This window comes from Anoplopoma fimbria, chromosome 8 (assembly GCF_027596085.1).
Source record: "Anoplopoma fimbria isolate UVic2021 breed Golden Eagle Sablefish chromosome 8, Afim_UVic_2022, whole genome shotgun sequence".
NCBI lineage: Eukaryota > Metazoa > Chordata > Actinopteri > Perciformes > Anoplopomatidae > Anoplopoma > Anoplopoma fimbria.
The window spans coordinates 19,429,400-19,456,873 of NC_072456.1; the positions used below are offsets into that span (position 1 = coordinate 19,429,400).

At 40.4% G+C, this 27,474-nt stretch overlaps 1 protein-coding gene across 1 annotated transcript in view; it reads left to right on the top strand.

The window, feature by feature from the left end:
• Nucleotides 1–182: 182 nt before the first annotated feature.
• The window catches only part of faf1 (Fas (TNFRSF6) associated factor 1), a 61,650-nt gene continuing 34,358 nt past the window's right edge, over nucleotides 183–27,474 (top strand). Inside the window, exons 1-8 of the mRNA XM_054602476.1 lie at nucleotides 183–540; nucleotides 2,868–2,936; nucleotides 6,222–6,268; nucleotides 9,153–9,418; nucleotides 9,529–9,620; nucleotides 10,204–10,295; nucleotides 18,274–18,379; nucleotides 23,357–23,443. Coding sequence (XP_054458451.1) covers nucleotides 481–540; nucleotides 2,868–2,936; nucleotides 6,222–6,268; nucleotides 9,153–9,418; nucleotides 9,529–9,620; nucleotides 10,204–10,295; nucleotides 18,274–18,379; nucleotides 23,357–23,443 — 819 coding nt within the window. The 5' untranslated portion in view covers nucleotides 183–480. The remainder of the gene's footprint in view (nucleotides 541–2,867; nucleotides 2,937–6,221; nucleotides 6,269–9,152; nucleotides 9,419–9,528; nucleotides 9,621–10,203; nucleotides 10,296–18,273; nucleotides 18,380–23,356; nucleotides 23,444–27,474) is intronic.

Consider the following 27,474-nt stretch of genomic DNA (forward strand, 5'->3'; position numbering starts at 1 on the left):
ACACCAGATCATTTGAATATAATAACTGGGCATGCGCATTTGAATGCCCCTAATTACAAAGTTACACACGTCTGAACATATTGCTATGAGAAAATGAAATATGTTGTCAGGTGTCTTCCGTGGCGACAGCACCATAAAGACAGACGGTGTCGTTTAAAACTTCACTGTTTAAGTATCAACCACACGTCTTCTTCGGCGCGTGTTTTTGCGCCAGCTGCAGCCGCTTTACGTCAGCCGTAAAGCAATGGACTAGATGACAATAATGATAGGAGATAACTGAACCCTGTAACGCTACTTTACGGGATTTCGTCCATCTGAAGCGGTTCGTTCCCCTTTGAGTTCACTATTTTCAATTTACCAAACCCCTCCCTCGTCGCCACGTCTCAGTAAAAGGCTTTATTAGGACTCAGTGTCGCTCTGTGAGGCGAGAGACGCGACGGGAGCCAGTGGAAGAAGAATCGCTTTTAGCCAGTCATTGCCATGGCCTCCGAAAGCGGCGAGAGCAACATGGATAGAGAAATGATCCTGGCCGACTTTCAGGTGTGTCCCCAAATATTCTGTTTTACTAGTAAGCTATCTGTTGTTTGAATCGTCTCGAGCCACTGTCAACAACCGTGCACGCGTTTACTGCCTGTTGTCGTAAACAGCCTTGTTCTCTGCGGCTAGCTCAGCGAGCTAACACACTGACAGCCTGCTAACTGGTTCTGGGTGGCAATGATTACCTGTAAGCTCTGCACTGTGGATGTGTTGTGTCTAGACAGATAACGACAGTCTGCTGAGCTACATTGATACGGTGCTCAACCAGCTTGTTTACACACAGTCCCAGTCACAGTTAGGGGTTTAAATCCTCCTCACAGATATCTGGTTTTTAGCCCAAATGTGCAGGTAGGGTAGTATGTTTTAGGCTACCAAATCATGATCCCCTTTCCACATTTAGCATCCTGTTATGTTGGTTTCCATGCTTAATACATGATAGGTATCCTTCCACTAAAGTGAATCCCAGGCCTTGTGTTTGGTGGTGTCCCTCTCATGGGTTTGTTATTGTAGCCTTCGGGTTAGATTGTTACCTAAACATTCACCTAAACAATTTTGACAACACAAGTTGTTCATGATCTATTCAGATTAGAACAGGCCACAACGTATGTATTGTGTAATTACTCCACTCTACAAACAAGCTAGTTGTAAATACAAAAAACAAAACATGCTCTACATAACAGATACTGAATATCAAACGCACAACATTAATGCCATCTAACACCAAAAACTAGTTAGCCAAAGACAAATAGACTGAAAACCATCAGCCTACACCAATAAATGCGTATATACATTTTTGATTGCTTTAAAGTGAAAAATCTATTTTTCTTCTCTTTAGTAGATGATTTTGACTGGACATAAATCTCAGCGCTTGTTGCTCAAAGATGATATGAATACAACATTTAATATTTCACTCCTCAGTATTACAAGAAAGAGGTCGTAAACTTCTAAACAAACTGACAGCATAAGCACCAATTCATCAAAACACAAAAATGATTTCAAGATCTAAAAATGTAAACATTTAACCATTGCATGAAACAAAGTATGTGTTGGCTATTTTTTATTTTTACTCTGTGTTGGCATTAAAACTCTCAGTTTATTGTCATCAAGGGTGCTTGATGACAGTACTTGAAAATGTCAGTTTTTTATCTTTTAATTGTTGATGGCAGAAGCATGCTACCTTAATGAAATGATCATATCCTTGGTTTTTACTTTTGTTTGGATTAAGTAATGGTCGTCAAATATTTAATTAACTCATCCTTAACAGGTCAATGGTCGGTTTCCTGCCCTGATGGTAAACTTAGATCAATAGTCTTCATACTTCAGGAAATGCCTGTTTCTCTGCTTGCTACTACAGTCATTATATTGTAAAATAGAGTGGACATGAAACACCGCCCTGGACTGTCTACACTCTGTAGTGTCATTCCCACAAGCCAACCCCAAAAACATTTGTATTAAGATTAGAATGATTTAAAAGTTTTCCTGCAAAAAACCCACAATGCAGCTTTTATAGAAAAATAAAAAACTTAAAACTTGTAATTGCAGAATAGCAGTTGCATCATTAACTCTTAATCTACCCCCTAGACCAACCACACATTGTCTCGGTCCTTACTCCCTCTTCTGAAATAATTTAATGACTAAAGATGTCAAGGGTACTGCTCTATATTTGGGTGTTCTGTCTTTGGCACAGGTACAAATACACTCTCTTTCCAATAGGTGGGAAACACATAGAAGAGGATGTCAACTGATCTGCACACCTTTTTCAGCAATTTTTGTAAAGGTTTAGCTGGTTTTGGGCCTTTTTGCACCAGCATGAGGGAGAACAGCCTTTTAACACTGCTTGTGCCAATTTGTTGTCACTTTATCAGAGAGAACGAGTTTTGGTTCTGTCAGTTAAACTAGCACAAGGATCAGTCGAAAAAGATAATGATGCCTTTGTTACACTTCATCATGACAGCTATAATCCATTTTGGTGCCTCCTGACCAATATTGCAATATTATAATAATATTACTATAGAAACATGTTGTTAAGCCTGCTTTACAAGAGTCAAGAGTCCAAGGTATCAGGCAGAAATCAAAGAAAATTTGTGTCCTTTTTTTGATCAAAACATAAATGAGGCTGTCGTTCTTGTGAAGACTGACACCACTTTAAAGGTTTCTGTTATGGGTGGTACTATAGTAAAGTTAAAATTCATTCTTTCTCTTCTGTTTTATTGTGAATGTCTTTTTTTTATGTACAGGCATCAGAATGTTTCATAAGACTGACTGCTGCAGAATCTCATACAATGCATTTCTGTCTTGTAATTCCTCTTCTTTTGCTTTTCTTCTCACAGGCTTGCACTGGAATTGACAACATTGCAGAGGCAATCACTCTGTTAGAGCTTAATAACTGGGATTTAGTGGTAAGTTCATTATCTGTAGGCTTTGCCAGACAGACTTCGACTTCGACCAGGGTACAAGTTCAAGAGGGCAGTTAACATCCAATAACGCGTGTAATAATGACATGGCCAAAGTATCTCTTCATTTTTAGCGAACATGTTTTGCGAAGCAGGCGGCATCTTGGCAATCCACAATGTGGTGACTGTGAGGGAGAAGGTGTCCTGAGAGGTGTGGTAGAGTGAATTTTGAGTTTAGAGACACTCACTTTGAGAAAGAATGTGTTCTGCCAAGTTTATATTAACTTATGATGAGTCTGAGTAAAGGAGCTTTTCACTGCACAGTGCACATTGAAGGGGTCAGTCTATATTTAGACCTAGTCTGGCAGGAGTTCAAAACAGGCAGTATCAGCAGTCCAGGCAGTGGTTGGACAGACAGTGGGGCCTGGATTCACTGCCCCTGTAAACTGATGACTTGCAGTTTTATTGCAGTAGCAGGTAGTTTTTGTAAAAATTGGCAAAAGAAATTTTCCTATGCATGCATGTGTGAGTGGGGTAGATGAATACAAAAATGAAAGGGTCCCCCCAGGATCTTGTTTAGCAGAGCAGGGAATTGTTAAGATTCTTGTCTTGTGACCAATATAATTAGTAATTGACTAAAAGCCTAAACGGTACATGCATTAATTAATTAAGGGATTTGCTTTGAGATATACTGCCATTGCTCTTTTACCCTGAATGCTAATGTTTTAATAACATTAGCATTCATTAAAACTGTAGGTGTTTTTTATTTCAGGGGAGATGACCCGAGGTAAAAATATGCAATATAAAAGTAACTCAATCCACTCCTCTGCTGCCCATCTGTATGGGCCCTGTGGTCCAAAACAATCATGTTATTGCCACAATATGGCTAATGCATTAGGTTCTTCTCAATCTGTATACACAGTGCACATTAGAGTGCTTTCGTCATGCTCTTTAATGTGTAAAATAGAAAAGAACTGTATCCTAGCATTAGCTATCTCAACCAACACACTTAAGTCATCTGCTTTGGTCTGAATTCTCATCGTAGTTTACTGATGAACTCCCGGCAGGCCACTCAAAAAGGGAATTACTGGCTGATTATATTTTTGTTTACTTAACTTTATGACTTAATGACTTGTATTTTCTTAAATGAATGGACTATAAAGGACTACACTCTCTTCTTTTCTGTTAATCAGCAAACTACAGCTTTCTTAAAGGCACTTTTCAAAGCTACAGTGGATGTTATGATACTCAAAAAGAGATCTGACATCTGAACAGTGTTGTGAAACGTAGAATAAATGCCTTTGTCAAACATTAGCTACTTTTTGTAACCTTTACCCAAACCTGTTTCTACTCCTGAACATCATATTGTGGCTTTTAAAAAGCTGGATTCCTTCCTCACAACAAGTTTTTTGACTTGTCAGTATGAAAAGTGCAGGTGTCACTACTTACAATAACATTAGATGTGTTCTATTCCACTAAGCTAAAACAGTGTGACAGTGAACCAGCAATACTAGGACCCTGAAACTGACGCAGCTAAATGAAATTCAGCCAAAAAATAAATAAAAGCAATAGAGCAGAAACTGTGTAAAACATGTATTTATAACAGAAAATAAAGAAACAAAGGACTAATGTTAAAGAGATGAGAATCTCAAGAATATTCTTCGCAAAAGGCCAGAAGCAAATAAATTGTGCCATCTTCAGTGACCAAAGACGCCTGTTCAGCAGTATGTTAAGTCCTGATCACTGCCACCACTGTCTGCTGCACTTTACTAACATGCCGACATCAATGCTTTATACAAGTGCCTGAATTAGATTGAGTGTCCGCGCCGTTAACATAATAATAGCTCAGAGGTGCCCTGACAAGTTTTTGACCTCAATTAACCCAATGTAGCTGTTTTTCTGAGCAGCTCTCGGCTTTGTTTATCTTACCTTGGCGGTAATGTGCCAAGATATGCAACAGTGCACTAACTCAGGTAGGGAAGAAGAAGACTGCTAGCAAATGAACCTGAATGTAAACAAAGCCAATACTTTATGAGGAAGGAAGTGCATTCACCTTGTGTCTTATAATATAATTCAAGTATCAAGAAGACACAAAATATGATTTAGGGAGAAACACTGAACAGAATCAAAAGTTAAGTTTGTTTACAAGAAATCTCCACAGGGCACCTTTTGGGTTTCTTGAACATTCCCTGAACAATTCCTGCAGCAGGACAGGTCGCATTATCTTGTTTTAAGATATCCATCCTTTATTTGTTTGTCATCCAGCGTCAGTTTGAAACCCTTTTGCCATTACATAAGTCCTTCGTTAAATACAAAACCAACAGGCGATATGATTATGCCAGCACATGACTACTTACTTTATTTTGCTTGTTTTTGCAGTGAAGAATAGTGAGTGTTCGAGAGAAATCCAATCAATTGTCCATTCAAACAAAGGCTCAGTGCAAAGCGGTTATTGTCATGTTTGTCCTTTCAGCTCTCTTTGTTCTGACCAGTCACTCTATTTGAATATTCTATCATTCTCTATCTCATTTAGTTAGGTTTAGTTTGAAACCTCTCCAGACAGAGAATATAACACACCCTTTGACAAACATAATATAAGAGTGTCAACCAAAATATAGAACATTTTGCCTGGTTACATGTGGACTGGCTAGGTGTTCAAATCAGTCACATTTGCAGGTAATATGCCATCATGTAGGTCCCTTAATTTTACTTAATGATAAAAAAGATATTTAAGTGGAAGCTCAATTTAAAATTAAGTTTGATTGTTTTTTGGGTGAGTTTTATGATTGTGGTGAAATATTACTGCTTATATTATTGCACAATTATTTTTGACAAAGATTGTTGCATGTTAGGAACAGAAAGTATTCCTTGTCTTTTTCATAGGTTGTTCTGAATGACATGAGGCATAACTCCCTTTATTATGTTACAGTTTTCAGAGTTGTTGGCATAAACAAAAAGCTTTCCATGATCAAATGTATTTATTTACTTACTGTTCAATTTGGAAATGAACTGCTATTCTCTTAGCTACTGTCAATATACCTGTATAGAAATATATGCCACAGTGTCTGCTAGTCTCTTTGAAACATGCTCGTTGTGTATTAGCTGTTATTCCATGTGTTGTCATCTGGCAGTTTACTGATTTAAAGATGGGGTCGGTTGAACTTATGTATCCCAGTGAACAGTAAACCGTTTTCCATAGAAAAGAGTTGGAAACTGACACAATACAGAAACTTAAACAAAGTTAAACTGCATTATATTGTGTTGTATAATTTAACTCCACTTTCATTACAGGCAGCCATCAACGGAGTGATACCACAGGAGAATGGGATTTTACAAAGGTAATAACCATGTTGCCACACATTTATTGTAAATCAGAGAAAATGTATTACTTGACTGAACAACACTGAGCAAATGCTACCTGATCATGCACATCATTGATGACACTTCAGTGCACTTTGGTTATTTCTGTTGTCTCACTAGAATGATCGATGTAAATGGAAATATGAATGGTTGGTATGGCAGTGGGGAAACGGGTCACTGAGGAATATGCGTCTCTGGCGTCTATGGTCTATTTGTGCATCTACTATGTAGATTAGCAATCAACAACTTTCAAAAAATGCAGGAAATGTGAAATCAAATCCTAAATGCATGTTCAGGAAATTTTACTCCAGATAAGATAAGATAAGATAATCCTTTATTAGTCCCGCAGCGGGGAAATTTGCAGGCTTACAGCAGCATAGGGTAAAGTGCACACAAGAGACATAGTAAAAGAAAGACAAGATAAAAATGAAATAAAAAAACAAGTATTATAAATAAGCAATAAAAAAACAGTAGAAAATCAACAATAACTGAAATATTATATTTACAGACAGAATACATATTTCCATGAGTTTGGCTTTTGCCCTAATTACGGTGGGTATAGTTTGTACACTACTTCATTAGTGCAGAACTGATGACAATACATTTACTGTATTACCACTTCCATGACGTAAAACAACATCGTTCATATCCCACAAATAACACTAACTTAGATGCTACTGAGTTGGGGGTGATTGCTCCTGCCCTGGTTTCTATTCTGCACTTTAATAGAGGAATAATATAATAGGCTGCAACTGAAAGTATACTTCTTGCCAAGAGTGAAGTTATACACAGTTTCTGAATATAAAAGGTTCCTTTAAGAGGCTTTGAGCCCTTCATTTTCTCTCAACGGTTAGTTTCTCCTGAATGCACTGGGCTGATCTGAACCCTCTCAAACTGGACACGTTCGGTTAAACCGCTTTATTTTGTGTACACCCTTGTGTGCGTGCGTGCATGCATGCACCATACTCCGGTGTGGTTCAGGCCCTTGGGCCATGAGAATATTGCTGGTCTTTCTCAAGGGCACACACATTGCTGTGAATGGAGGCTGGCTGGCAGCGTGACCAGCAGCCAACACATTTGCTAAGTGGCTGGCACTGGTTCGCGTAAGCTGGCGTTGCCCAGTAAACAGACTCCGATGACGGGACCTGATCTGGAGCCAGTTGGAGGCTACGCCAACGCTCCCATCTGAAATGCGTTTCCTTCCTCCCTTGTGTCCTCTTTCGTGAGAAGGTTGGGAATTATAAGAGGCTTGCGTTGTTGATCAGTAACCAAAATTCCTCAGGGCACCCAAAATGATTTCCTGGTAGTAAATAACGCTTACAGTTTGTCCACGGGTGAAGGTTTCACCAGTCCTGTCTGCTTCGGGACACCCCCTGGACTACACAGGAAAACAGTGCCATCTCGATCTAGGGCAGCAGGGAACTACGCTTAAACGAAAACAACGGACAATTTAACGGCCTTCAGTGTTTCTGTGCCAAGTTTAGGTTTACTTGTTTCTTTTTCTCAGATGCTTTCGAGAAGTGTAAGAATCGTCTTGGCAAGATCTCTCTTGCTTTTCCTTTTGATTCTTGGAGTTAAATATCTGTCTCATTTGTTTATTATCTGTATCCATCTCCCAACAATACACATTAGATTCTAGATATGAGATAGTAGTTGTCTGCCTTCTGCAAATACTGCCATATCCATACATATTCCACGTACTTGCATGTACTCATGGTATGGCTCCCCTTGTGTAGGTATTACAACCATTTACCATTTAGATGGTTTTCAGATGCTCTCATTTCACAAAGTGGGATTAGCTCCTACACAGGGTTTATATCAGATAAATCGTTCCACCACTTGAAAAAATAAATCTAAAACGATCTCAGAACAGGTCAATGTTCAGTATATAATTATTAAATACCGGCTTACTTTTTTCCATTAACTATTCTACTGGTCCAATTATACGTTCAGGAAAGATTTGGATCTTCAAATGATTTGGTTTGTTTGTTGCTGATGTGGCTGGTGGAGAAAGGATTTATGTGCTTCCATTTGGTTGGGTTCATTTCCCACCCTATTTTCCTATTCTGTACACAGAGGTTTTGTGGCCATTGACAGTCGACCTACAGTGGCCTCTCTACTGTGGTGGGCCAGATAAATGAAAGCCTTTGTTGGAAAGCCTGAGTCTGGCACTCTGTTCTTGGGAGACAGTTGCTTCTTACACTTAAGGAACAAAGGGCACACTTTGTTCATGGACACGAGACAAAAATATATTATTTACTGTGTTGTGTGAAACATGGGTCATACATTTAGAAAGCAGCAAAGAGAAAAGCATTAAAGGAAGTAAGCAGATATTGTGCGGTAGGGAGGGTGGGAAGCCGGTTTCCCAGAAGTCTTATTGTATATAAGTCTATTAAGAAATGCTGCTACTTCTCACTTAATTTGTTACTAAGTAATCATTTTAAACATGAGTTCATGGTCTCAATCGCTAGTTTCAAGTCTTCTGCAATACAGCATTATGTTCATTTTACTAAATTCTGGTCCCAATTAGAGTGAAATAGACGATAAAGCAGTTTACACTTTCGGGCAGTGCTACCTAATGATTGACAGGTCACTACCGCGACATTGTCCGGTCTGGGAGTTATCTGGATTTTTGTCTTAGGTTGCCTTAAATATGTCACATTCAGCGTTTTGTTGTACTACGGCCAAAATCCATGATGGCGTCAGTCCAAAAACCAATCGTTTTTTATACAGTCTATGCTATAGATGAGGACAAAGATACGATTGATTTTTTTTCTGTCTTGATCTTGCATGAAAGACCCTGAGATATGCACTAAGCAGTCAATCCTCGACACCATTACTAACCTTGTCGTCTCTGTGCAGTAACTTTTCCAGTGAGGCGAGCCAGTCCAGCATGTTCGGTCCTCCGAGCCAATCAGAAGCAGCCGATGCAGCAGCAGGAGGTTCAGTTCCTCCCCCCTCCTCTTCGTCTTCGTCCTCCTCTCCTGCATCGTCCTCGACTTCAGCTTTTTGCCCCGTCAACCCCACCTCCCGACACATTGTAGAGCGCCAGCCCCGGATGCTCAACTTCAGGGTGGAGTACCGGCAGCGCACTATAGAGCTGGTACTGGAGGAAGGCAGCACAGTCGGTGAGCACCACACACACACTGATATACACATTGTGTACAATACTCAACATATCACACTGCCTTTTTTTGTGCATAATCTACATTTTCCTCTGCATGAATCTAATTTACAGGAGAAATCAAACAAATCCTCGAGACAGAGCTTGGGATTCAAGCGTCCAAAATGCAGCTGAAGGGATGGAAGAGCGGAGATGTATCCGATAGTGTGAGTTAACAGACCCTATAAATGTTCACTAACAGGCAAGTGAGGAAAACATAATGTAGGACGAAGAAAAAGAAAAAACAGCACTGGTGATATGAGCTAAACCTGTAGCTTTTTATCTTTTCTTCCTTTTGATTTACTTTTGCAATTTTATCGTGTGTTCTGTGTCTTGATCTAAACATTTTAATTTCAACTTTTCGTTGCAAGGATAAGAACATAGCATACATGACATTGTTTTAAAGCTGTTATCAAAAACGTCCAATAAAACCTAGTCAGGGCCTTGCTCAGTCACTGAGCTCTTGCCAGCAAGCCAACATTAGTCTAGCAAACAGGCCTGTTTCCTACTCGACAATCAGTGCAACTATTTGATGTTCCTAAAAACAAATATATATTGACCTATAACCAAGTAGTGCAGAATAACAGCCTTCACTAAATATAATCGTCAGGAGATGAATGAAGTATACATTCAGATGAAGCGAGCACAAGTATATTCCCTTAAGAAAGCATAATCCCCACAGCTATAAGTACTTTCTTTGTGAGTGGAACTACTTTGAAGTTGTATCTCTGTATGTTTGTTTGTAATCAGACGGTGATGAGAAGTTTACACCTGCCCAAGAACAACAGCCTGTATGTCCTGACTCCAGACATCGCCCCTACTGCCAGCACCAGCAAAAACAGGTATTATCATAAGTATTCAGCACTCTTTCACTCTTCTTATTATTTGTAATTTCAAAATAAATCCTCCTCCTCATCCCATCCTGGTACACTTACTCTAGTAACAATGAAATACTCCTGGTGATGGTATGAGCGTAGTACCTAATAGCGAACACCAGGTGGCGGTCTATTTCCAGTTATGAAGAAGAAGCATCCAGAATCCAGCTAGCAAACACCATTTTCATTGGTATATTAAGAGACATTTGACCTGCTGGTCCACATTCTTTTTATCACGTCCATTGTGACATTTTGAGAAGGAACATCTACCGCCGTTGTGTAAATAATAATTTCCCCTCCCATCTTTGTTTCTTTCATCCTGAAATTGTTGCTTGGTAAAGGTTGTTTCCCATCGTTCTCTTCCTGGACTCAGTATATGATATTCTCCCTTCATATTTATGATGGTACCCGGTGACACAATAGATTTGTTTATAAAGCTTCATCAAGCCAGTGTTCTCCATCCAGAAGTTGTCCTGTTCATTTCAGTGAATCTGTGGCAGTATCAGCAACCTTTCCTCCTTAAATGTCAGGCTGCTCAGTGTAAAGCCAAAGCGGTAATACAATCACGGGTGGCAGCTGAACATGTGATTGTCCTGTCATCAGTGTCAGGTAAACATCATCCAAAGAGCTCATATTTCTACCTTCATTTCACTTGCGTATTACAGGGAGTCCAATAACTTTTTATTTTTAATATGAGGATAAGCGCGTTGGATTTGTGAAATTAGATATGTGTGAGGGTACATACTGTGTGTGTGTGTGTGTGTGTGTGTGTGTGTGTGTGTGTGTGTGTGTGTGTGTGTGTGTGTGTGTGTGTGTGTGTGTGTGTGTGTGTGTGTGTGTGTGTGTGTGTGTGTGTGTGTGTGTGTATAGCAGAACAAAAAAACAACAACTTTGGAATGATAAAAGAAGAATTTGGCAAAAATACTGGCAAACTGAATTTGTTTTTGATAAGAGAGTACGGTCCCATAAGAGACGGTTCAGAAGAGGGCAAGCATTACAAATCAACCACCCACAACCATTCCAGACATAAATAACTATGAAACAGTGAAAACAAAAAAAGAGGTAGAGCTTGAAAAATGGAAGACAGACTTTGCAGATTTATGTCAAGAAAACACACTTCGCCTGACGTTGATGATGCATTTTTGTATGACATCCGTATTACCCAAAAGCCTTTGACTGGATTTATAGTCACACAGTTGCTTGTGTTGAGATCAATGATATGATTACTGATTGGTTTGATACATCTTTTGGAGAAGATGATAGCCTCTCTCTCTTTTTGCATTTGTGAATGATTTATCTCTACACATACAGAATCTAATTTAGGCATTAAATAGGGTATTTTATTATTAACGGATGATATCATTTTACTGGCTGAGTCTGACCTACCGAATATGTTGACTGTGGTTAATTTGTGGTGTTATATGTGGAGATGGAGCAACGCATAAATATACTGCATTTCAGAAAGAATGGTATGGTGATAAATACACAAAAAATTTGTTTTGACTCAGCCCCATTACAATATGTTCCATGTAAATACTCTATTTCTCTTGATGGATTTATGGCTTATGAGGTTAGAAGAGGGTCCTTTCTTACCTCTGCCTGGAGCGCTCTGGGAGATTCAGTTGCACAGTTGAGGGCTGGTATTCTATTCTCAGCCATTGAGGTTGATCAATTCAAAATTATCCAGCAGTAAAACCGATTGTGAGAGCTGTGTGATTTGGGCCAACTGGACAGTGAGTACCTTTAGCATTTTGTACTTGACAGATTATGATGAATTAAGAGGGGTAGTTATCCATGAAATGGCCTGACAAAACTGTGAAATAATGTGGTTTACAGATGAGCAAAAATTGGAATGGTTGTTCAATTTTGAAGTTTGCTAACTTTCTCTCAAAAGAAGGCAAGATGGATTATTCGATTAGTAATTATTTTTGATTTATCCAGTACTATGCAGTATGTGTTTTTGTCAGCGATTTATGAATTTTGTTGTAGATGGTGATGGTCTGAATAAGCTGTACTCTGGTCTTTGCTTCAATTAGCTTATGGTGTCTTGTAGGCCCATGCAGGCTGGGCATAGTAATATGTGTGACACAATAATGAAAATGTAATTTTTTCTTTATGACTAATGGTCGTATGATGTTTTTTACAGTTGTCAGTTTAAAGCCTGAATTAAAAAAACTATTTGATAAAACAATTAAGGACACCTTTTGGCTCATAATAAAGAATGTTTTGACAATTTTCAGTAGCACTTTTCTCAGGTGCATTACCTTTTATTAGAGTTGTTAATAGAGTCACTTATGATGGCCCTTGTTTGTTTGTTGACGGTGGATTCTAAATTAAAATTGCACTGTAACTCTCCCCACATTTCCTCATGTTAGCAGCCAAGCAAGCATCCACATGTCACCAGAACACTTGTAAAAGAAGTCATTTGGCAGTTTGCCGCTTCGCCTGCTAGTTAGGCTAAGTGGTAGTTATATTGTGTTGGCAGCTAATGGCCCTCATCTCCCCAGTCTTCCCTCCCTCGCCTCCCTCTCCTCGTCTTCTCACTCCCCCACTTACTGCTGTGTCTTTTTAGCAGCGCCGTTGCCATTTTTCCAAGTGTTATCGATATCATTTTGGGTGTCAGGAGCTCATTATTCTCTGTCAGCTATTTTGGTGGAGGACAGTTGGGGCTGAATGGAGTGGGTGGGCTCCTGTGTGTATGCACATGCACATGCATTTGTGTGTGTGTGTGTGTGTGTGTGTGTGTGTGTGTGTGTGTGTGTGTGTGTGTGTGTGTGTGTGTGTGTGTGTGTGTGTGTGTGTGTGTGTGTGTGTGTGTGTGTGTGTGTGTGGTGACCATGCTGTCATACTGGGAGAGGATAGGTGACAGATCACAGAGTAGGAGGGGGAGCAGTCCCCTGTAGCGGGACCAGACAAGCTGTTAGCTTGCAGTAAAAATAAACTGTGGTCACACCATAAATCCACAGTAAGTGCAGTTTGTGTGCAAATATGTTGCAGTAGACTGAGCTCAGTGCCAGTAAAGGCTTAAGCCCAAAGTTTGAAGGGAGGGACGCACACATTAGCACCATCATGCCAGCTCAAGATTGTAATGTGTCACTATCTACTTCTGCATCATTTTTCAAAACAAAAATATTAATTAACCAAATTATTGTGCTTTAAATTACAGCCCCAATTATTAATCACAGATGTATAACTCTTCCTTAAAAAAACAATGTTATTTCATTGTACTTTAATTTGATTTCCCACCCTCAGTATTGCTCAAAGTAGAGTCTGTTAGAAACGTCGAGTGCAGGAATGAAGAATTCCTAAAACCCTGAATTTAGTTAGACATTTTTGCACTTTCGGTTCCCTTGTTTCAAAGTCTATGGATTTTTTCAATAGTTTTTTGGTGAGATGTCTGAAATAAGCTCTGTGGTTAACACCATTTTAAGAGATTTAAAAGTTTTATTCTGCTATACAAAGTACGACAGTAGATACCACGCAAGTGTCTTTAAAAAGGCCCTTAACTACAAGTGGCAGAATACGTCTACGAAACATCATCACGCAGACTTTAAAGCCTCGTTGTGTATATTTGCCCTCATGCGACCGTGGTGTAGTTTCTTTTATACATGGTATGTATAAACATATGAAAATGTAAGTATGGAATTCGATTTTAATAGTTTAATAAGTATGGAAAGAAGAAAAAAGGGCATGGGAATATATTTCTGTTTCCAGACTATATCCTCTATTCTCTTTTAAAAAATAGTAAATCCATAATAAAAAAACAAGATCATACAATTGTTTTTCATAGCTATTTGTACTCGGATGCCAAATATGGAGACCATAAATAGCTCAATTTTATTAGGTGCAGTGTAAGGCAACAACAATTTGTGTTATGATTATGACACAAGAGACATTAAATTGCTGTATAATAATAAATTGTGCATAATCTGTGCAGCACAGGTGATACAGAACAACATTTGTGCTACTGTGGTTTAGTATGTAGGTGTGCAATGCCGCTGTAAGGAATTCTGTGTTAAGTTATGAAACCAGGATAAATATTTAAAAGCCTAAGAAATGTATATATTTATTGTTATTATTACTCTTAGTAAAAGCAATGTTGTGGCTTCTACTGCTTTTGTCCAAGAAATCGACCAATATTCTGATTTCAAATTGTTCTCTTTAATTAAATGTTTTGTAGTAAGGTTAATAAAACTACCACTGTCTCCTATATTACTTTATTTGCTAGTTTTGTATTTGCAGTTATCCACCCAAATTTAATTTCACAATGTTTATTTGCCTCAAATTGTTGCTGAGTAAAAATGCAAATGTCCCCTTAAATGGTAATATCCCTGGCAATTACTTTGTAGAGCTTGGCTCATGCAGCACACACACCTAAACCAAACCGACTGATTAAATAGTGCTCCACTGTCATTATGATCCCGCTGAATAAACTCCTCTTAGTTGTCTTGTTTGATTAGAAATAAATCTTGAGGCTTTGGGAGATTTTCCTTTGAGCACCAATCCATCTCAGGTAGTTATTTAGTTAGCGATGTGATGTGCCGTTCGTACTGCAGTGTCAAAAGCCTGGTCTGAAGAAGGTTTTTTCTCTGTGGCCATGTTGATGACTGCCTGTGAATACAAGAGGGGTGTTGAGGAGGACCTAATCTCTTGCATAAATGATGAAGGCCTGATGAATATTTCAATGGAGCCTGTTTCCTTCCCCGTTTGTTCTCCGCTCTGCTCTCAGGAAGCATGTTTGCCAAGGAAAGGTTATTTTAATTTGAACTCTCGGAATTTCGAAATTGCAAAAATGATTCATTAGGTTTTGTGTGTTTTTATCGCGGCTTACTGCCCCCGCTTATCTCTCCCTCTGTGTGTCAGCTATCCAGTAGCAGATTCACAGATGCTTTAGGTAAGACAGCTAGCTAGCTAGCTAACTAGAGCAGGCCTAATCGGGAAGTATCTATCAGTTAGCATGCTGATTATCGTTGGATCACGATGGCAGACCAGAACAGAGCAGAGCCCGAACGGTTTCGCATTCTTCTGCTTTGTTGTGGATGCAAAATGTGGAGGAGGTAAGAAGACCTTGTGTGTTCTTCATGACCTCCTCTGTACAAAATTAGAGGAAACAACTCACCTGGTCTGTGTGTTTTCATGTGTTTGTGTGTCTCTAATCGGATGAAACACACGCATGATGGTCGTGAGTGCTTGTCAGTGTGTGAGAGGTTGGAGAGAATGTGTGTGTGTGTGTGTGTATGGGTATTTGTGTTTTGCAGGCACATGCCACAATTTGTGTGTGTCTGTGTGTGTGTTCCTCTGTGTCTGGCAGTGCTAGTTTAATAAGGTCTAGAGTCTGCTCTGTGCCGTGGGGACTCACAGCTTAGGCGATGGGCTTACCTCAGAATGAAACCAATCTGTTTAGCCTGCTCTTCTCCCCTGCAAAACGCTCCATTTTCTCTGTCCATAAAGTTAAATGACATTTTCCTCCCGGCACCCTTATGCCATGTCAAGTACCTCCAGAGATGTTTCAGGCCGACCTGGATGTCACAAGTGTGTGTGTGTTGAGTGAGAAAGAGACCTCTGAAGGCAGAAGCAAACACGGAGACATCCACATTTCAACCCGGTACTGCTTGGAAGGGCCCGCTTCTGTCAGATGACAGCTGCTTTGACTACATCAGTGGTGAAAGCAGTCGAGACAAAGGGATGTTGGACTTGAAACATGCGTGTTTTGTTTATATTAACCTGCAAGCCTCTTCAGACAGATGGCACATTTTTTTCCCCGCCTGAATGCATTTGATATTTTGAGTAGCTATATTTGTACTATAGAGCACAATGAGCGATCTGATTTTTTTCTTTTTTTCAAAGTAAATCTTGAACAGAACTCCACCCACACACTCACCAAATGGCTCGTCGGTCTGCCATGAATGACTGCTAGGATGTTCCTTCTTTGCTTGGAAGGACAGAGTAACACTTCCACTCAGTTTACCCTCCATCTCTGTCTATTTAGGAGTCTAGCTGCCTGCCAGCAGTAGCTCGGGACTGTGTCCAAACATAATCATGATATTAGCTAGATCCTTATTTATGTGTCCCTACCCCTTCCATTTTTCTCATTCTCCCCTCACACACGCACACGCACACATCATCTCTCTCCTCCTTCTGCTCAGCCCTATTACATATGCATCCATCCTTCCCACTCCACACATTTTCCAATCTTCCCCAGTTAGCTACAACAAACATTACATTTACATATTGATTTCGTAGTTTTAGTCAATGTAAATATGCTGTCATTACAGTAAATTTGAGCTTCTGTTAACATAAGCTCGTCCAGATCTGCGCAGATTAAGGGTGTGATTGCATAATTAATGTGTGCGCTACATATTAATTCCCCCATCCCTCTCTTTCTCTCAACTCTTCCTCCTCTCCTTGGGTTCTGAGCCCTGATTAAGTGCCTGCTTCGGCCCTTAAGCCTCCCATTGATATTCAGCCGCACAGACCCAGCGTTTGCTCAAAACGCTACTTAACCTCACAGCTTATTGTAAATGAAGCTTCCAAAAGTTGATTCCCCCACCTCCTCCTCTCTACGTGAAGCACACAAAGTGTCTGCGTTTGCATCGTTCACAGCGTCTCCGTCACAGCTGTAAGCTGCAGAGCGGGCTGCGGTGCCAGTCCAGAAAGTCTGACCCCTCGGGGCCTCTCGAACAGATCCGTCTTCATTGCCAGGTCTCTGCTCACAATGGAATCAGCATATGAGAGGGGGAACATCTCAGACCAGTGGTTACCTGTAAACAGCATTTTTCTTAAAATGTTTTGCCCACCCGTGAATGTTGTTTATGCTTTGAGGGAATTTTTTTGAATTATTGCAGTTTTCAACACTATTGAATAGTTTGATTTATAGATTGATCTTTTAGGCGTCGGATTATTCATACAGCTGGAGGTGAGATAAAATGTTATGTTAAATTGGTTTTATTAGTTTTAATTAATACTCCTGCAAGTTTCTCTCCACAGAACGTGTCAGTGTTATTATTATTTTACCTCTATATTGTAATACAATGAATTTCAATTAGAATTGAGTCATTTTTCATTGTAAAACTGATGCAGATAGAGATAGTAGCTTAGTGTAGGAACATTACATATTTATCAATTATAGAAACATTTTCAGGTGTCTGATACAGCTTACAGTAGCCTTTAATTGAAATGAACTTGTATGAGTTTTAATAGATATGGCTATAATCACCATACAGTCATGTTTCAGAAGCTAGAAAGGCAGTGAAGTACAGCAGCATCTGCTAAAGAGGTTTGTCTTGATGCACAATAATGGCTCTTTATTTCATCATTTGCTTCTTTGGCTTGAGAATGAAAGCAGTTGCTGGTATCTTACATTCATAATTGTCTACACTCTGTAACAAAAGGAAAAATCCAGAAAACTCAGTACCTGGAGCAGCAACTGTTGAGTTGTTGGTGTTGGTCGAGACCCTTACGAGACCCTCCCCTGTGGTCACTTATGTGTAAGTCACGGTAAAATCCTGCTTTTAAGGCATCTTTGGTTTTTAGTTAGGTAGGTGCTGATGGCCCTCCTGGGTTTAATTCATAATAGCTGCCAGGTTTATTAGCAATGAGGCAGATTGATGGACTCCATGCTGTCACTGTGCAGGTGGTCATAGCTGTGGTAGCCTGCTGTGCTGAGTGAAGCACCGGCCAGGCTTGTTAGGACACAACCAGTGAAGTGGGCGACTCACCCCCAGAGGAGGCACCCACCTCCCTGTGGGCCAGCAGGTTACCGCTAGTTGACAAGTTTCAGCTTGCCCTTTACTTGACTGAGTGGCTCTTAGTGATAATGTTTTTTTTTGTTGTTTTCTTAGTCTTTAGTATTTTTTTTATGCCTGGCCTTTATTCCACATTCCTTTTCTGCATCAAATTATTTAAAAAAAATGTTTTATCTCTCTTTTTTTCTCTCCTCATTTAGCGATCTCCCAGATTCGTTAAACCAGAACTTCCTGTTGGTCATCAGCCACCGCGAGGCCCAGAGGGACTACAGTCTCAACTTCCCCGGCTCCAGAACCATACAGGAGGTATGACACCAGCGTGCACGCAGACACAGACCATACTGGACACCAGAGAGTCACCTTATATGCCCCAGACACTCAAAAAGCTCTCAGTAACTCACCCACAGACTCTCACACATAAATAATATTATTGTACCTGAGTCTAGTTTCCCATAGCAGCGCTTTCATTCCATTCGCCAAACATTGCTAGTCTATCTCAGCCATCGATTCATTATTCATCACAAATGATCACATTTCCGAGCACATAATTACTCTCACAGCTGCAGTCTGGTACAACCCCCCCCCCTCTTTTTTTTTCTCCCCACCCCCCTACACTGCATCTTTCTCCCTGTCTCTCAGCAGTCTAGGAGGCGGTTTTAAATACTGAACATTGTTTGATTTAGGAATGCAGGAGAAATGGAAAGAGACAGAGTACTATTCGTTCTCCTCATCTGAAACTAAACAGTAGATTCTGCGGCCTATTAAATATTCATAGTAACTCATACTGGACCCAGTGTGAAGGCAGTACACCTCGTCGTCCATCCGTTAATACTATCACAGCTGCAAATGGATTTGAAGAGCATGAAAATATATGTGTGCTTGCCTATGTAGATGAGTAAGTGTGAGGCGTCTGTGTCAATGTTTGGCCCCTTGTGAGTTCAGATCAGCACTCCTCTGCAGATGCACACACACACACACACACACATACACATACATATATTACTGCCTTGTACTAACCCTCCAAGGAAGACCTGAGCAGGCATTTGTTATTCACAGCGGGTAACTTATTGCCACAGGTGAGGGGAAATAAGCTCCCCAAAGACTGATCAGGTAAGATAGTGATTTACTTCACATGTTAAGTAATCATTATTTCCACCAAAAATACATGGGGAAGGAAATGTCAGTTGTTGGCTGTTTTCATTCATGTGGCAGCTTCACACTTTATTTTGAGTTTTCATTTTGTTTTTCTTTTTATGGTCTCCACGTTTTCTATGCAGCTAATTATTTACTTTCAAGCCGCAATAAAAGGTGTTTATCCCAAGTAATTTTTTTTGCTCACTGCAACCAATGAAGCTCAGGCCTGGCTCCTCGGTGCGGGTGAAGATTACACTAATAATAATCAGGCTACTTGCAGGGTTTGTAATGGTGCTAATTGAACAGATTAGTACAACCAACATATGAACTGGAGGAGGCAGCTCGCCTCCCTGGTTTCCTCCCTCTCCTCCTTCGCTCTTTCCCTCTTCTCCTCCCTCCGTCATCTCTCTTTCTCTCTCACCCGCTTCTCAGGCAGATGGTTTTGATGAGCACCCACTGTGAACCTTAAGTGTTTCTGCTGGGATTACAAACACTGGGGAGGGGTCCCTGCAGTGTGGGAGGGGGGAACCATGGACACAGAAAGGAGGCAAAGGACTGTTGGCTTGGTGGGGGTGCTGTAAGAGGCCATAGGGGATGGAGAAGGGACAATGTGGGCTTAAACAGGCCTCCATGTCGCGGTCTTTTCCTTACGCATGCTTGTCTTTAGGCATCTGAAGGCCCCCTGCGGTGAAAATGAGGCCCAGAACTTTAACCTGCAAAGATCTGCACTCTGTTTGCCCCATGTTGACCATGCTCTTTATATATTTACTCTTTAGCCAGGGAACGGGCGTCTTTCCTTCTTTTAACACGGTAATATCAATGTGCTAAGAACTAATATATCATTAAACCATGTGTGCACACTATGTTGGGACTGATTCAAAGGGTTCAGTAGCCAGTGTGGAGTGCTACAGGTGCAACCACTGTCACTTAAAAAAGGCCAGTTAAAAAGTAGTTGTGGATGACATCAGTGAAGTTGCTTTGGGGAAATATGTGATGCTTATAATAAAGACGAGGATTTTGTTTTGTGATTAAAAACAATAATAAGAGACACAAACAAGAGGTGGAGTGTATTTCTGTCATCATAAGAAGAATGCAACAAAGAAGTAACACCATATTCAGCCAGTCTGACTCCCTTTTCTGCTCATACTGTGTCCACTCACAGACACATATGGACTCCACTACAGAGCACCTTTCTCTCCCCATTCTTCCCTTTGTCTTAGCTGAAGACTAGCCGATGGTCCCTGCTTGTGCATATCAATAGGGATAGACTCCTATCTTCTTGTTTGTCTTTGCCAAAGGCTCTTGCTTTGCCTTGTGGCTCTCAGGGAACTGCCCTTGCCCCTCCCTTTCTATTCCTTCTTTCTCCATCTCTCTCTCTCTCTCTCTCCCAGCGTCCCGTCTCTACCTTCTTTTTTCTCCATCTCTAGAGCTCAGGGCTGTGTAGACTCTGATTGGCATTACCAGACAAGAGTGTGGGGGTAAGTTGCTGGCTAGCTTCTGAGCTAAGCTGGAGAGCAAATGTTTGCCAGGGAAGTAGAGGGTAGAATAGGGATAGCTGCTGGTTTCGGGTTGTCCGTGACCAGACCAGTTGTCCTGGGGATTTCCCTCCTCTGCTGCCCCCCCGGGGCCGGGGCCTGGGCCCCATCTCTACTCCGCAGCTGGGAGACATATAGGAACCAAATGCAGACAGGGCTACAGAGCTGAGAAAAAGGAAGGTTGGATCGAGAAAGGAATGAAAGAAAGGCATCTGGTGCCTGGGGGAGACGAAGAAAGAGAGCGAGAGAGAGCTTGTGACTGTTTAACGGAAACCTTTCCTTCTCTTTGATTTGCTTCCAGCCAGGGATTACAGGCAATTGGCATTTACAATGATTGGATCATTAATTTTGCCTTGAGGCATATTGCCCAGCAGCTCAGCACCACAGCCAGCCTAATGTTGTGTATAACTGGCTCGTACTCCCCTGCCTCATCTCAACATGAACAGCAACACATAAATCAGCAGTGCTGTATTTGTCACTAAGACTTTAATTTAAATCCTGTTCTGCTCTGTTAAAGACATTTCCTTTACATTTTAGCTTATTTATGTCCAAGTCAGGCTGATGGATACTTTTCATCAATGGTGCCATGTTCTGCTTAACACAGCCCAGTGTCATATAGTGGCATTCCAACAACAGTTTGTTTTAGTCTGTTTTAGTTCAAACACATGGGAATAGTGAGTTAAATTTGCTATGTAAAATGAGTTACTCAGAGTCGGATGAAATAGAATTGTTTTAATTTGTTGCGGTCTAACTTCTCAGTGAGATGTGTGTTTTGGCAGACAGGGGGCAGCATGAGACAGTATTGCTCCTCGCATGCTGGCTGCTGTAGCCAACACAGGCAATGCTTTGTAACGGAGGGCTGCTAAAAAAACAAAACTTCAGCTACCTGGAGAAGCCAGAGCATTGTGTTGTTCTGTTGCCACGTTCTAAATGACTTTTTTTTGTCTCTAATATGGTTGCTTAAGATTCTCATAATAGCACCATACTTTCCAAATGGTGAGAGAAGACCTGTGTGAGCGCCTGCAGATTGTGCTGGTGCAGTTTCAGGTGGTCAAGCCTGGTGTGTAGCTGTGTTTTTCTTTCTGTGTTGAGATCAGGTTGTCCTCTGCCAGGTGCCTTTCACTGTCTGTCTCCACTCTCCCCCTCGTCCTCCTCCACCACCTCTCACCTTCATTCTCTCTGTGGTGGGTGTTAGTTTGTTGTTTCTCTGATGCTGCTTTAACCTCTGACTGCAGCCTCTTCATTACTAGTGTTTATGCCTCTCCTTTCCTCCCTTTTCCCCTCTATTCATCGGCTGGCCAGCCGGTCAGTCAAATCCCTGTAGTCCGGCTGGTCAAACATAGATATTACACTCTGTAATAACACTGGCCACCCGCTCTGACCCCAGTCTGCTATCCTGGCCATAGCATCTCTTCATAAGGATAGGCCCCGAGCAGTGTGGTGTGGGATTTACGATAGAAAGACAAAGGATGGACTGTGCCACTCAATTATTATTGTTCTTTTATTTGTTTCTCAGCTTGTTTGTACTGAAGAAATTGCTCTGCTATGCCAGGTTCAACACAAATAAAATATAATTTCTTTGATAGTTTTATACCTTTAATAGAATATTTAGTGTTGTCTTGATAAGTGGATGAAATCAGATTTAAATAAAGTAATTTTTTTCAAGCAGCAATATTATATTAGTATTTCGGTGAAATTCTGCCCCTTCAGTCTTTTTAGCTCAGTGTTTTGTAGCTGCTCTCCTGCTTTGCCTGACATTGGCTTTGACTTTGTGTTTGTAGCGTATTTAAGTTTCCACCTCTGTGACCAGCAGCCTTGCATATGCCCAAGGATCCATCTCTCTTCAGTGCTTTTTACAAAGACAGGATTTGACCCGTGTGTAGAGGGATCTTTGCTCCACAATTGACAGTTTTCTCAGCATCAGTGTCCAGCCCTGCGGGCCTGAAGGCCAGAATTTTGCTGAACAAATGCACTAGAATCCACGGCCGCCAGTGCTCAGACGCCGACGGGGGCTTTGATCACCTCAGGCTGGCGCACATCAGGCTGGCGTTAGGGCTTTAAACCAACAACCCACTGGACGGTGTAACGCGGCGCTCGGTGGGACAGGCGCTGCTGGCTGCTAACTGTTTAAGAGCACGGAATGTTATTAAGTGATGCAGATACAGCGTCTGCGCATGAATGGGAAAAGAGAAATACTGTTCATTTCAGAGCGTGGGGCTGTTGTTGCTGGGCATTAGCTGTGGCATCTAAGGAATGCTGATAACACTGGCTGTTTTTTTTGTTGTTTTTTTTCCTCCTCTCTCTTTTTGACTCATCTCTTTCTTCATTTTCTGCCTCCATTCTTCTTTTTCCTCTTGCTGCTGAATAGAGGATACTTTGATGTAGCCCTGTCTATAATTTATAATATATATATTGTATAATTGTTTCTACCTCCAGTTATTAAATTACTTAATATTGACAGGATGGTGAAGAATACATTTAAAAATTCTTAGTGGAGATTTATAGTTGAGCTGTCTGTAATGTTTTATTTTTTTATCTTTTTGTATCATAAGCATTGTGTTTTTTAAAACTTTGATTAAACACTAATAATCGTATCTGCCCTTTCTGTTTGCAGGTGAAGAGAAACGTTTCCGACTTGACCAACATCCCAGTCCGACATCAACAGTGGGACGGGTGGCCCGTGTCAGCGTCCGATGACTCTGTAAGAACACAGGCACACAAAAACACAATCCAAAATGTAACGCGTGTTAAAATATCGATATCTATCTTCACTTCTGCCTGTATGTTGCCCTCACTGATTCCTCGTTCCAAGACAGCTCTCTCAAAGATATTAAAGCCCATGGTTCGCAGATGACTGATTTACATTATTTTGATAGAAAAGGTGGAAACTGTTCCACATTCTGTAAGCAATCCCGGAACCATCTGTCAGAATCATGAGAGTAAGATGTTGAAGCTAATTAAGATGTCAAAGACGGTTCCCGTCCTGTGTCCTCTATCTGTGGACATTAAAGCTCACATCATTGAGTCCCACTGACCTCTCCTGTCCCAGGGTCGCTCTTCCCAGCCATTCACCCTGCACACAGTCAAGCTGATCAGAAGCAGCCCTCATACAGAACCTTGAGGAACCTCTGACCCCTTTTGTCTCACCCCTTCTTTGACAGCCTATGTGTTCCCATGCTAATTGTATGGGATGGGTTATCATGCTACATTGAGGAGCTGTTGTGCACACATTCTTGTGTTAACCCCTAGCTAACGTTTTCCTTTTAGATCGATGTGATTATTGGAGTGTTTGTTTTTTTCAAAGTGTTATCATATGTGTCGTATGCCAGAGCAGGCTCTACTGTAGCAACGTAACAACAGACATTCCATTCATTTCTGATAGTGCACGTTTGTGATTAATAAGGAAAACTTTTTTTCCTATATGTGCTTTGGTGGATCCCGTCTATTCTATGTGTTATTCATTATTTATGTTTCAAAAACTCAGAGAGAATGAACAATAACTGCACCTGTTTTATGCGACTCGAAGTAGAGCATTCAAAATTAACAGTGAAAGCAAATACGTTACACAGTGAATGTTCCTAAAAGAGCAAAGGACAAAAGGTAATGCATCCTTTCACTCCAGGAAATAGTTTGCTTTATTTCATTCTATAACAGCTAAGAGCAGACAATTGTTAAGCTGGTAACCACCAAACAAACCATACTGCTATGATGCAGTTTTATTATTGTTAGCATTATCTTTGTAGACATTCAGCTATGTGATCAGTAAACAGCCTGGGATTGAAACAGAAATACGAATCTTTGTTCAAATCTGAAAGCTCATTGTGTCCATGTAGCGCAATGACTGACCTCAGAGTTGCGCTCATGTATTATGGCACCAAATGAGTTACATTTCCTTGTTGGTACCACAACATGCAGCTGTTGCTTTATGACTTTCCTGTTCACAGTGAGGAAGAGAGCTCAGATTCAAATACCTTTAAACTGCATCCAGCGGCAGTAGATTTAACTTTGAATTTGTGATGTGAGAACAGAAAGGAAAGGGAACAATGCTTCAACTTGTTTTCAGTGATTAATTACTTTTTGGAATTTACAAGAAATATTCAAAAATGTTTTTCCCTCACTTCTATACCTTTGCACTTTCTATCATAATTTTTAGGACGTTGATTAATGGAAATCTTATTACATCACTAAAATAATTTGCAACTGTTAGGAATTGTTATTTGAATAGTTGGATACATGAATTGCATAATCTAAAATAACTATACTAACTGTCAGGAATCACTATTTCAAAAATCCCTTGTAGGTTTTGCTAAGGAAAAAAACCAATATATTTTTTTAGATATTTGTAAAATAGAAAATGTTTGTTTCTAAGTGGAATTAAAGCATTTGTGCATATTTAATTTGCCAAAATGTGTGACCTAATCATTAAAACCAGCAGTTTGTGAGCTTCATCACCAAGTTAGCCCTTCCAATCTCAATGTAATCTTAAAATAAGTAAGGATAAAGTAAAACATATTATTACCTTTTAGTATTTTTGTGATCCGTAGTCTTGTTATCAGTGAACCTCGGCTCGGCCCCCTAGGTAGCTGTGGATATGATTGCCAGGGATCATGAATAGATTGCAGCTCATTGTGGCATCACAGGCCCGGTCGCCACCTGGCTAACACACATCTGCAGCGTCTGTTTCTTGGACGAGGAGATATTAAAAAGCACAGAGACAGAAGTGTAATAATGGCCTCTGCTCGAGCCACAGCCCTCTTATTGAAACGTCGGATGGTATTAACAGAGAAAGCCCAGGGCTTGGCGGGGCGGGTAGGGAGCCAGTGTTAGTGTCTAGCTCATTAGCCCAGTCTCATCTCCCGGGGTTTAGGCCAATAAATATGGCAGCCAGAGGCCGCAGATTACGTTTAGATCTGCACATTAGCCCACTTTCAGCAGAATCGATTACTACTTTACTATGCTTTGCCTTTAAGTTGGGGATACAACTGTGAGTTTCTGCTTTGCATTTACCGTTTTGGTGTGTTCATATTTCCATTTTTGTGTTTGCAAATGTGCCATAGTGTACACACTGTGTCTTTGGCCGGGTGTCAAATTGAATTTTTTTAGAAATTGTTTCCTGATTGTTAAGGTCATACATTTCCTGGTTTTATCAGTTGTTATACTATACAATATTGTATTAAGTCAATTTCATGATAGTAAGCATTAATGCAGTATTTAGGAATTTTAGTTAGGTTTCAATATTCATTTTTTTTTGTTGCAGAAAATGTGTGTTTTAGATTAAGTGTTGTTTTGGAAATGTTACGGAAACAGCGATGTTGTATTTGCAACAATATCATGAATACAGGTTGAACGCTGCAGTTACTGTATTAAATAGTCACAAGTTAAGATGTAAAAATATATAATTTTTTTCAGGCACAATAAGCATAAATATTTTCCTTATTATAGGTCATCTTATTGATCAACTTGTCCAGAGTATCTCTTTCTCAGTGCTTGTGTTCTAAGGAAGAGATATCTGAGTGGTGTCATTGTTTGTTTATGTATTGTTTGAACTTAAGAAATTCACACCTTTCAGGGAAACTAGTTGTGTTTTACGTCACCCTCCCTGATACTGTCCACTGAATGTGTTTCATTGTTTATTGTGCTCTGAATCATTATGGAGGGATGAAATTGGATCTGGATGGATAATGCTCAAGTAGCACTGGACAACAGATCAGTCCATTCATTGCACTATGTTATTGTATTTCATGTTAGACCAAGGAAGCTGAATGTTAAACGAAGTGGCACAAAGTGTCGTTGAAGCAGTAGCAACGTGAGTGATGCTCATTGCTTGCTGGCAGATTGTGTTGACCTAAGTCATGTACTAGTTTGTTAATATTTGTCTGTATGTACATTTATTACTTATTTATCCCTGTTTTTTTTTTTTTATCTTCATCAACTCCCACAATGCAACCCTCAAATGTTGTTGCTAACCTTTCTCCCGTTGAGCTATCAAACATTGTTCCAATTTAATAAGAATTGTAATGTCATTGTTTCAATACGTTGTGTGACACCCAAAGCACACCTGACACATGACTGGCCACAGTCAGAAAGTTCAATTTTTCTTGAAAATACTTTTTAGGTGCCATGATTTCACTGTTCCTCATAGATTCATTACAAGACAGTTTGTAGTATTTGCCAGAGTATCCAAGTAGAGGATCACACTGTCAGTCTTTTTTTGTGTGTGTTTGTTTTAGCATTTCTTTTAATTGTCATCGGGTTAACTGCATCACAACAGTGTTGACAGTACTAGAAAAGCCCTCCGTTAGAAAAGAAAATGCGGTATTGATTCTCGTGGCTTTCGCAGAGCTGTTCTGAACAGTGCTGAAGATGATGACTGAGGTTTTGGCAACAGTTGATATGAGACACACATTGATATCCTGTACTGTTTGAAATGCGTTGATTGAGCCTCTTCCCTTGCTTTCTCCGTCTTCTTCTCTTCCTTCCTTTCTTTCTTCGCCTAAACAATACAACATGGAGACTTTCCAAATAGGCCTCCTCTCATTGGAGCTGTTTTGATTGGCAGTCTTTCCTCCACACCTGTTGGAGTGATTGACAGCCAGTGGGACATCCTTATTACATCCCCTCATCTCTTCAACCAGCACCACCACCCACCCTTCCTTCTAGCCAGTAATTGCTGACATTTATGCAGTGTTTCATGGTGTTTGCTAATGTATTAATGCTGCGGAGCCTCGGAGG